Genomic DNA, 12411 nt, shown 5'->3' on the forward strand with positions numbered 1-12411 from the left:
CAAAGGCGCTCAAATCTTGCCTGAGGTCCAAGCCGGGTCTTTCCTAGCCGAGATCCTGACCCGGCCACAATATATTGGTACTACATATTCCCCATACTTGCCAGATAATGTGATTCTTACTGGTATGAATTCACATATACATAAACACAAAAATCCCTGGTTACTTTCCTCTTGAAGATATATTCTTTGACTCATATGTTCTTTATGCCACAAAACAGTACAAAACTACTCCTATCACCATGCCATATTTGACAAAATCCTCCATATCCAACCAATAGTACTCTTTAGGACTTGCTCATTTCACAGATTATCTACTATTCTCAGTCTACAAAGAATTGTAAACTTCACCCAGGATATCAGAATACCTAGTGAATTGGTAAGATCACATACTTTTTTGTTATCATCTCTCTCCAGATGCATGAAATATGTGGGGTAGAGGCCTCGATCCATCCCCTTCTTATCTCTGGTTATCCGACATTTCACAGTGACACCACGCTGAGCAGGACTTAGAGCAAACTCTTCCAAATTCACCACTTCTACCAACTGAGTATCTGATTGCAGGCCTGGAGATGCCATGGAGGAGATGCCAGATTCCTGAGGATGAATAAACAGTCTTATCAGAGCAAGACCAGTGCACTTAAAGACTATTATGTACATTATTAAATATATCAGCAAGAGGAGACATGATTGCTATGAGCAGACTGAAATATATATGAGAAGCATAGAGGAAACACTTCAACATTGCAGTCTATAAGCCTCTGTCAGTCCTCACTGAAAAACCTTCTGATGTATGCAAAACCCTAGGAGTCTTGATCAGGTATCTTTACAGGAGGAATGTACAGCTACATGGACTCCATCCTATATTACTAGCTTGCCCAGCTACTTAAATGTCACCACAGACATCTTCAGGAAATTTCTACTGGCTACTGCCCAGAAAATACTATCCAGTGCTAACCTGCTGTGTGATCTCTGCCCGGAACAAAACTAAGGGACTTTTTGTTAAGATGAGCAGCAAAGAGATCAACCAAGGGGGTGCCCCACTCTTTGACATCTTCCGAGGAATGCCCATGTTCAGAGACCACTCTTGCAGTTGCATTACCCTGCTCTCTCTGTCTGCCAGGCTGTTGTTTTTCTCTGCGATATATGTAGCTCTAAGGACCATGTCATAGATGAAGTCCCAATGCCACCCCCTGACTGCCTATTAACACAAGAGACAGGATCCCATGCTTTCCTACTTGTTCACATAGCAGATTGCAATCTGATTGTCCATTTGGATGAGAGTAATTTGATTAAACAACTGATCTCTGAAAACTGGAAGAGATGTGTACCCACTCAAAAGCGAAGATTATTTGCTGTGGGCTAGGAGAATGGAAATGTTTGTGTAGGCTCCCTTGAGGTCTAGAGAGCAGAGCCAATCATTTTTCTCCAGCAGTGGTAATGGGGTTCTCTGGTCTTCTATGACACAGGAAAAAAGTTTGATTAGAACACTTGGCTCCTCTACTGTGAAAGTACTTGCTCTATGGCATTGAGCTGCAGGAGGGCTGAGAGCTCCTGATGGAGGGTTTTCTGATGCGAGTGGAAACTCAACTCTTCTGGAGGATAATTTGGAGGTGTTTTTATTTATTTATTTAAAAAATTAATTATCTGCCTAAAAACTAGGCAGCTTACGTTAAAAATCATCCACAATCACCAACAGACATATACAAAATTCAAAAACCATCAATAAAGTTAACGGAGCATCTTTATGATTGATCTACTACACAAGTCTTCTTATATACAATCAACCCTTACTTCAATGAAATGCCTGGATATAAAGATATGTCTTCAATAACTTCCTGAAACTAAGCACATTTCTGTAAATTAATGGCATAGTCCAGACTCACCACTCGGAGGACCCAGCGATCTGATGCTATCAGGAACCATCAATGAATACAGTGGGGAAGAGTCTGAGGTAATAGTTGAGATAGATTGACAATGATCTCTAGCATGGAGTCAAAAGGACTGTTGTTGCTTGGACTGAGACTGTGAGACTTTTACGTCCTTTTCTGCCCGAGTAGAAGCTCCTTGAGATTAGATTCTGAGCTATGGTTGCCTGCGCATGGCAATAGACACTGCTTATGTGTAAGAAACAATGTCAAAGGCATCGAAAGTGGAACACATTATGCATTTCTTTTAGCAGGTCATTTGAGAGATGTTGGTAAGAACTGAGTGTACCAAGAAAAATTGGCAAAAAGCTTTAAGCTACCTGTTAGAAATCCACACCCGTAAAAGGAAATATAAATATAAATGTAAAGAAGCCTCAGTACGGGCTCAGTCAACTCTTCGTTTTTTATTTTTGTTTGGCCCCAGGCAAGTGTCCATAGGTGACTAGCACCAGACCTTTAAGGTCTAAATAGTAGTTTGTTGTTTATTTGTTTTTAATTAAATACAAATAATAAACCCTGAATGTAAATTCAAAACAGGAGCAAAAAGACTAAGAGGCATTTTTAACCCCCCCCCCCCCCCGAAAAAAATTCAAAACACAATCAAAGTGATAATAATAATAAGATAGACAGGTTAAAGAACGACAAATCGCCAGGTCCGGACGGCATTCACCCAAGGGTACTCAAGGAACTAAGGAACGAAATAGCTGAGCCACTTCGACAGATATGCAACCTATCCTTAAAAACTGGAGAGATTCCGGAGGACTGGAAAATAGCAAATGTCACGCCCCTCTTTAAGAAAGGCTCAAGGGGAGACCCGGGAAATTACAGGCCGGTGAGCTTGACCTCGGTCCCGGGAAAGATGATGGAAGCACTGATTAAGGGCAGCATCTGGGAACACATCGAAAACAATGGGCAGCTAAAGTCGAGCCAGCATGGCTTCTGCAAGGGCAGGTCATGCCTCACGAACTTATTATACTTCTTTGAGGGGGTAAACAGCCAGGTGGATAAAGGGGAATCCATAGACATCATTTACCTTGACTTCCAAAAAGCCTTCGACAAGGTACCACACGAAAGACTGCTAAGGAAGCTATGGAACCACGGGGTGCAAGGGGTGGTCCACCGATGGATCAAAAACTGGCTGGTAGACAGGAAACAGAGGGTTGGAGTAAAGGGCCATTACTCAGATTGGAAATGGGTCACGAGCGGAGTTCCACAGGGGTCGGAGCTGGGACCGCTTCTGTTCAATATATTTATTAACGACCTGGAGGCGGGAACAAAATGTGAGGTTATTAAATTTGCGGATGACACTAAAATATACAGCAGGGTCAAAACCATGGAGGACTGCGAAGACCTCCAAAAAGATCTGACAACGCTGGAAGAGTGGGCCAAAAAATGGCAAATGAGCTTCAACATAGGGAAATGCAAAGTCATGCATGTTGGGAAAAAGAACCCGTTGTTCACTTACAAGATGGGGGGATCACCGCTAGGGGTGAGCAACCTTGAAAGAGACCTGGGAGTGATGGTAGACACAACATTGAAGGCGTCAGCACAGTGCGCCACAGCCTCAAGGAAAGCGAACAAAATGTTGGGTATCATTAAGAAAGGTATCACGACCAGGACGAAGGAAGTCATCCTGCCACTGTATCGTGCAATGGTGCGCCCACACCTGGAGTACTGTGTCCAGTACTGGTCGCCGTACCTCAAGAAGGATATGGCGGTACTTGAGAGTCCAGAGAAGAGCAACTAAGCTAATAAAGGGTATGGGGGACCTCTCATATACTGACAGACTGAAAAAGCTGGGGCTTTTCTCGTTGGAAAAGCGACGACTTAGAGGAGACATGATAGAAACCTTCAAGATCATGAAGGGCATAGAAAAAGTGGACAGGGACAGATTCTTTAAACTATGGGGAACCACAAGTACAAGGGGGCACTCAGTGAAATTGAGAGGGGAAAGGTTTAGAACAAATGCCAGGAAGTTCTTTTTCACCCAGAGGGTGGTGGATACATGGAACGCGCTACCGGAGGATGTGATAAGCAGAAGCACGCTACAGGGCTTCAAAGAAGGTCTGGACAGGTACCTGGAGGACAAAGGGATTGAGGGGTACAGATAAGAGTAGAGGTAAGGTTATAGGGATAGGATTAGAGGTAAAATTAGTCAGAGACCACTGTTCAGGCAGTGGGCCTGATGGGCCGCCGCGAGAGCGGACCGCTGGGCGAGATGGACCTCTAGTCTGCCTCAGCGGAGGCAACTTCTTATGTTCTTATGTAAAAGTGCAGAGTTCATAACGTTGCTAAAAAGCAAATGGCTAAGGTAAAAATTAAATTTAGCAGAGTCCCATCAAGTTCACATAGTCACTCTATTTCCACTCGACGGGGCCCCGTTTCAAAATCTTCATCAGGAGCAGGGAAGCAATACTGGAGAGACGAAAGAACAGCCAGTCCATTCAATAAAGGTCAGCAACAATAAGTCCTGCAGATAGCAGCTCGGCACAATCACACTAAAGCTCAGTGAGCAATAATGGCATCCAGGGCATTTAAAGACACCCAAGAGCTCCCAGGAAGGAAATGCACTCAGTAAATAAAGATGTAAAAAATTGACGTCAGAACGTGCTCAGTTGTGAAGCATAACAATCCTTAGAGAGCTTTTATTTAAGGTAACAGACCACGGATAAAATGAAAAAAATTAAAGAAAAATGTTCTGCATAGATTGATAAAGAAAACAGAGGAGCTGAAAAAATGAAAGAAAAACCTGAAGAAACACAGAAAGCAAAAGGCACCCGTAGGAGCCTATGTTGAAAAACTTTTCAACATTTTCATTTAGTCCAAAAGGAAGGTATGCTTTCAAATGACAAATCCAGAAATTGAATCAGAAAAAAATCCAAGATTTGCTGAGTGTATGTGAGACGCTCACTGAATTCGTCAACTATTTACTTCTTTGAACAATACCTGATGCCAAAGAGGAGAGGGAAAAGCGTCTCTGGAGCCTCGAGGCGCTTGGAGACCCCTCCACAAGTGACTATGGATGACTTCTTGAAACGTCTTTACAAGGAGTCGACATAGTCGGGGAATCACCCGCTGGAACCGCGGGCTAGGAGTGAGGCTGCTGCGAGTTTCCTTGGGCTGGAATCGACGCTGAGCCCCGACGCCAGAATCTCACCCTTGACGCCAGAATCCCGCCCTCTCAATCGCAGAGTGCTAGCTCACCGCGAGAAAGTAGCTAGTCCGAAGAGGCAGACTCCATTTCCCAGGAGGCTAAATCGAGTGAAGCACTGGACAAGACCACTCCTGCGGCCACAACAGCGAAGGGCCAAGAAGAAAGACAAGACCCACATGGGTAAACGACACCGGGAAAAAAGGGAAAATCCAACGAGATCTGCAGTGAATAAAACAGCAAGCAAAAACCAAAACAAACTGCAGACTATGTACAGGATGCAGGCAATGTTTATTATACCCAAAGAGAATGCAGTGAATATACAACCTTATTACCAATCTACGGACCCGACACGGTCCATGTTTCGGACAACACACCTTCCTCAGGGGTCCTAATAAATATATCAATCCTGAAATGATGCATGTAATGCTAAACATTTTGCATAATAAAATGTGTAAATAGTGCTGTGGTGCCATGGTGTTAATAATTAATGTATTAATGATATTGGTGTCATAACACGGAACAAATTAGACAGTGACATAGTGAATAAGTGACAGTGCTTAAAAGGAAATGAGTGAAACAACAGTATACGGCTATATCTACATTCATTTTGCCAGAACTCAAAAATGTGTACAGAGATCAGGATTTGAAAAAGGTTAAAAGAGATGATTAAACTAATCCATAAACTTAAGATGTATGAGCCTTATAAAGAGCTTCGCCAATGTGATTGAAGTGAACCAATATAAATCCACAAAAACAACTGTGTTAGTGAAGTGATGATATAAACAGAAGGATGACCTACCATGGTAAATAAGGTATAAATTTATATCTATTAGGACTCCTGAGGAAGGTGTGTTGTCCGAAACACGGACCGTGTCGGGTCCGTAGGTTGGTAATAAGGTTGTATATTCACTGCATTCTCTTTGGGTATAATAAACATTGCCTGCATCCTATATATAGTCTGCAGTTTAGTTTGTTTTTTTTTTTTTTTTTTTTAAATTTTTATTTATAAGTTTTCCATTCTTACATTATTTAAGTAATATAATATACAATTAATTATTACATATCTTAAATATTATCATTAATAATACATCATGTTGAAAAATAATATGATAACACTTATACAATAATATGTATAGTATAAATCCCATTCCCTTTTTATATAATATAATTCATTAATTATTCAAAACCCACCCCATTCATGTATAATTATTTATCTTTGTGCTAAGAACTAATCATTAGAATAATTTGTCAATGGTTGCCAAATTTTATTAAAATTAAGAAGATTTCCCTGTTGTAAAGCTATTATTTTTTCCATTTTATAAATATGACAAACAGAATTCCACCAGAATGTGTAATTTAATTTGGTGTAATCTTTCCAATTTTGGGTAATTTGTTGCATGGCGACTCCTGTTAATATCAGTAATAGCTTATTATTATTTGCTGAAATCGGATTCATATTTCTCATTGCAGTGCCAAATAATATGGTGTCATATGAGAGTCCTACATGATTTTCTAGTAATTTATTAATTTGGGGCCAAATTGAATTCCAAAAAGCATTTACATAGGGACAGAAAAAGATTAAATGATCTAACGTCCCTATTTCTAATTTACAATGCCAGCATCTATTAGATCTAGTACTATCTATTTTTTGCAGGCGCGTTGGGGTCCAGAACACTCTATGTAATAAGAACAACCATGTTTGATTCATAGATGCTGACCTTGTAGATCTTAATCTCCAGGACCAAAATCTTGGCCATTGAGATTCAGAAATTTTCTGTCCAATCTCAATACTCCAAATATCTCTAAGACCTGTTTTCTTTTTTTTATTTAAAAATCCGTATATCAATTTGTACCATTTTGCGGCTTGGTGACCCAAAAAATCCGTCTGGAAACATAGAACCTGTAGGCTATATTGATTATTTAGATTTTTCCATTCAGGGAACCCTACCTGAATGGCCTGCTTCAATTGCATCCATTTAAAATATTGTGTTTTATTTAAACCAAATTTGTTTTGCAATTGTGAAAAACTAAGCAGTGATCCTTCTGATATGACATCATTCAATGTTCTTATTCCTGCATTTATCCATTGTTTCCAGACGATTTTATTTCCGCCAATTCTGATCCTGGAGTTTATCCATATTGATTGAGTTAGAGATTTAATAATAGGTTCTGGTGATAGATTACTGATATATCTCAATGTTTTCCAAGTGTCAAATAAAATTCTGTGGTCTTTGTATTTTTTAGGCATTGTTATGGTTATTAATTGTTCTGGATATAAAGGGAACAGGAGCCGCCATTCTAAATATAGCCAATCTGGTACATTTTCTAAAAGGTCTGGGAGGATCCAATACATACCCTGTCTTAAGATATAGGCTTGATGATACCTATAAAAATTTGGAAAATTTACCCCCCCTTCCACAATTGGTCTTTGTAATGATACTAAAGCGATTCTTGGTCTTTTCCCACACCAAACAAATTTTGTAAGAATATTATTAAGTTTTTTATAAAATGACCCCTGAAAAAATATTGGAATCATACTCATTTGGTAACAAACCACAGGCAATATCATCATTTTAATTGTTTGAATTCTTCCCCACCAAGAAAGATGTAATGGATTCCATTGCTCACACATTTCTGTTATTTTTTTTAATAAAAGTTTTTCATTCTCTTTGATTGTGTCTTCTATTGTATTTTTGATCATAATTCCTAAGTATTTTATACCATCCTCTTTCCAAATAAATGAATATGGGTCAAATAATCCTTTGGTACAATGAACATTTATTGGGAGAATTTCAGATTTATTCCAATTAATTTTATATCCAGAAAAAGTACCATATTTTTCTATTAAATTTAGTATACATGGAATAGTAGTTTCCGGTTTTCTTAAATATAATAATATATCATCTGCATATGCAGATAATTTAAATTCAAAACTGGTAAATGATATTCCCTCTATCTCCTTAGTTTTGTTTATTGCAATTAATAAAGGTTCTAGGACAATATCAAAAAGTAAAGGAGACAGAGGGCATCCCTGTCTAACTCCCCTATGCAAGTTAAATCTATTTGATAAATTATTATTAATATATAATCTTGCTCCAGGAGAGCTATACAATGTCTGAATCATTTTAATAAAACCGGATCCTATACCAAACCATTGTAAAGCTTGGTATATAAAATTCCATTCCACTCTGTCAAAAGCTTTTTCTGCATCTAAAGATATTAAAAAAGCTGGATCATTTATATTTTTTGCTAAATTTAATGAGTGGAATGCTAATCTAGTATTATTTGATGAGTGTCTTTTAGCAATAAATCCTGTTTGATGTACATCAATAATGAAAGGGAGAGCTTTTGCCAATCTTAATGCTAATACTTTAGCCATTAATTTATTATCCACATTCAATAATGAAATAGGCCTGTAATTTGATACCAGAGTAGGATCTTTGTTTGGTTTTGGTAAGACTATAATTATCGATTCTGCCATAGTACCAGAAATTTTTTCATTCTTTAATTGATATTGATATAGATTTAACAGATGTGGTAATATAATATTTTGGAAAAATTTATAAAATTCAACAGTATACCCATCTCCACCTGGAGCGGATCCAACTCTAAGAGACTTCAATGCTGTTTCTAATTCTTTTAAAGATATAGGTTCTTCTAAACTTCCTTTTATATGATCTGGAATATTTGGTCCAATATATGAATTTAAGAAAGTTAATCCGTCTTGTTCTTTATTTTTATAAGAATTGGAAGTATATAATTCTTTATAAAAATCAAGAAATTGTGTTATAATATCTTTTGTGTTGGTATGTGTATTACCTTGTGTATCTTTAATTGCAATAATCTTAGATTTTCTTTTCTTTGCTTTTAGAAAGTTTGCTAATAATTTCCCCGCTTTATTTGAATTTCCATAATATTGTACTTGTTTGTTGAAAATGTCTTTTCTCACAATTTGAGAAGAAATTTCATTGTATTTAACTTTTAATTTTAATAATTCTTGTAATGTATTATTTTCCCATTTCTCAATTAATTTATTTTCTAATAATTTAATTTGCTTTCCCATCTCAATAAATTGTTTTTTTTTTTTGTTTGTTAATAAATGTTGAATATGAAATAATATTTCCTCTCATAGTTGCTTTAAAAGCATCCCATAAGATCTCAGCATTAATATCATCTGATTCATTAAATTGAACGAATTCTTGCATTTTTATTTTAAAGTCTTCAAGAAATTTTGAATCCGCTAATAAATCATTATTAAATCTCCAAATTAAATCAAAATTTTCAACATCATAATTTTGAAGATTAATCCACACACCAGCATGATCTGAAATTATAATGGAATCAATTGCTGCTTTTAAGACACGCTGCGCTATATTATTAGAAACAAATATATAATCAATTCGTGAAAAAGATTTATGGACCTGAGAACAAAAAGAAAATTCCTGATCATTAAAATGAAGAATTCGCCATATATCTACTAAATCACAAGATAGTATCAAATTATCTAAGCCTAATGATTTTATAACTTTACTTGGTTTTTTATCCAATATCGGATCCATTACAGCATTGAAATCCCCTGCTACTATTAAATTAGATGTAGCCAGTGGTAAAAGCAACTGTTGAATTTGTTTAAAAAACTCCATTTGATTCGTATTAGGAGCATATAAATTGAATAAATTCAGGGTAGTATTTCCCAGAACCATTTCGACATGTACCCATCTTCCTAAGGGATCATAATTAATTAATTTAAAATCTGCATTACATTTTTTATTTATTAAAACAGCCACTCCAGCCTTTTTCTTTAAAGCCGGTGCAAATAAACATTTAGAAATAAAACCTCCAGATAATTTTTTTGATTCAATTTCCGATAGATGAGTTTCTTGAATAAAGTAAATGTCCGCATTTTGATTTTTAAGGAACGATAACAATTTCTTCTTCTTAATAGGATGATTTAAACCATTGACATTCAGTGAATACATTTTTAGATCCATCTAATTAATAATTATATTTATCCAATATTTATCCACTATTCTATGATTATTTATATGATTAGTTCCTAGCACATTCATTAAAAATTTATCCCCTATCCCACCCATTAATTTCCCTCCCCTCCCACCCTTTATCTTATTCTGATTTGGAACACGCATTGGTCATGCAAAACCTACAACTCCATCTCCAGGCAACTAATAATTCATTATATTATTTAAAAACATATTTTTGAATTCAATACATTCTTTATATTTCTACCCTTATATTCTTAAAAATTATATTCATTTAATCTATAAAATTTTATAAATATATGAAATTTATATATATTTGAATCATAAATTATATTCAATATGCATACATATAATATAATATTCTTAATAGATAAACATATTTCAAATGTAGCTCTTATTCTCTATATATATCTCTATATATCTTCATATAAATTAAGTATATCCATTTTTAATATAAATATATAATATGAATCTTAATAATAATGTGTTTCAATCATTTTCATAAATCATTTTCATAATAAATTAATTTGAATGAATAATTGATTAAAATATACATTTTATGTCAATACATAAGTTTTATAATAAATTCATATTTTATTAAATATCTATCATTCATTTACTTATTTTCTTATTTATCATAATAAGTTATTATGACTGAATAATTAAATAAAATAAAATATTTATTAGACATCTATTTTGTTAATTATTTCTGTAAATAATCAATTATTTTTCTTATATATATTTCTTAAAATTATAATTTCCTTATACAGAGTTAAAATATTGATTTTATAATAAATTAATATATTTCATTATTAAATCTTATTCTCAATATAACAATTACAAAATTTTTTTTTTCAATATTTAATGATAATTTCTTTGTTACTCATTTATTATTACTTAATCTTAATAATTTAATATGCTATATAATTAAATGTATTATCTAATTTGATTAAAACTTGTATTTTATATATAATTTTTTATTTATATTTTGATAATAAATATTTTTATATATTTTTTTTTTTTTTTTTTTTAATATAATAATAATTAATAATATTGGATGCTGATTTTTAAATATTATTATATTATTGCATCCATTATTCCAATAAATACTATTTCCAGTTAATAACATTTCTTATGTCTTAAAAAATATTTTTTTTTTTTTTTTTTTTTTTTTTAATAATCTTCTTTATTTTCATTTTTTTCCATCTTCATTCTTCTTTCTTCTTTCTTCAGCTGAATTGTTCTGTTTTTTATATAAACTTAGGATCTTTTTGTGCCAGAAATTCTTTTAGTTTGGTTTTTAAAAGACACCGGGAACAGCATAGGCTGGATTAATGACTGCAAGTATATTTTCAATGCCTAAACCTATCAATGTTACCCTAGATTCTCTATGGGATTTGGTAACTGCGCTGGGACAGACTTTGTCACCACAAATAAAGGACTTAGAAAATAAACTTTTTGAACAAAGGGAGGAATTAAATGGATTTAAACAGGATATAATGGTTGTAAAAACTAAGGTAGAAAAAGTTGAGAAAGAGATTTTGGAAGTAAAGGAGGTACAAACAACTTTAATTAGAGATAGTCTTAATCTAAGAAGAAAGATGGAAATTTTGGAAAATAATAATTGAAAAAATAATTTTAGAATATTGAATTTTCCAAAGGTACCTTTATTGTCTGTCAAAGAAGTCCTAAAGAAATATTTTTTGGAAGTACTTAATGTTCCAGAAGATACTTTTCCACCCTTTTCAAAAATATATTATCTTCCTACAAAAATCTCGGAGGAACAACGTCCGGTAGAGGGCGAACAGATGGATTTAACTACGATCCTGAAAACCTCAACAAAGGAGGTTGCTAGGCCAGCTACTTTATTAGTCACAGTCTTCCTCTTACCCGACAAGAACTGGATTCTAAAGTTATACTTCCAAAATAGACACAAAGAATTTATGGGACAGAGAGTTCAAATATTTCCTGATGTGACAAAAGAAACCCATAAGAACATAAGAAGCGCCATCTCCGGATCAGACCTTCGGTCTATCAAGTCCGGTGATCCGCACACGCGGAGGCCCTGTCAGGTGTACACCTGGAGTAATTTTTAGTCACCCATATCCTTCTATGCCTATCGTAAGGAGATGTGCATCTAGGACGGTTGATTCCACAATAATCTCCTCTGGGAGAGCATTCCAGATGTCAACCATTCTCTGAGTGAAGCAGAACTTCCTGATATTAGTCCTGAACTTGTCCCCCCTTAGCTTCAATCCATGTCCTCTTGTCCGTATCAAATTGGATAATGTAAATAGTATTTTCTGCTCTATTTTGTCGATTCCTTTCAGTA

General features: G+C 35.0%; 1 protein-coding gene across 12 annotated transcripts in view; it reads right to left on the reverse strand.

Moving 5' to 3' along the window:
- TULP3 (TUB like protein 3) overlaps positions 1 to 12411 on the reverse strand; it is a 203006-nt gene that overhangs the window by 92760 nt on the left and 97835 nt on the right. For all 12 annotated transcript variants that reach the window (XR_004540148.1, XM_033952421.1, XM_033952420.1 and 9 more), the window contains one exon: positions 391 to 594. Coding sequence is in view for 11 of the 12 variants with exons in the window: in XM_033952421.1 (XP_033808312.1) it covers positions 391 to 594 (204 nt within the window). In the remaining variant the exon portion in view is untranslated. The remainder of the gene's footprint in view (positions 1 to 390; positions 595 to 12411) is intronic.

This window comes from Geotrypetes seraphini, chromosome 7 (genome assembly GCF_902459505.1).
Source record: "Geotrypetes seraphini chromosome 7, aGeoSer1.1, whole genome shotgun sequence".
NCBI lineage: Eukaryota > Metazoa > Chordata > Amphibia > Gymnophiona > Dermophiidae > Geotrypetes > Geotrypetes seraphini.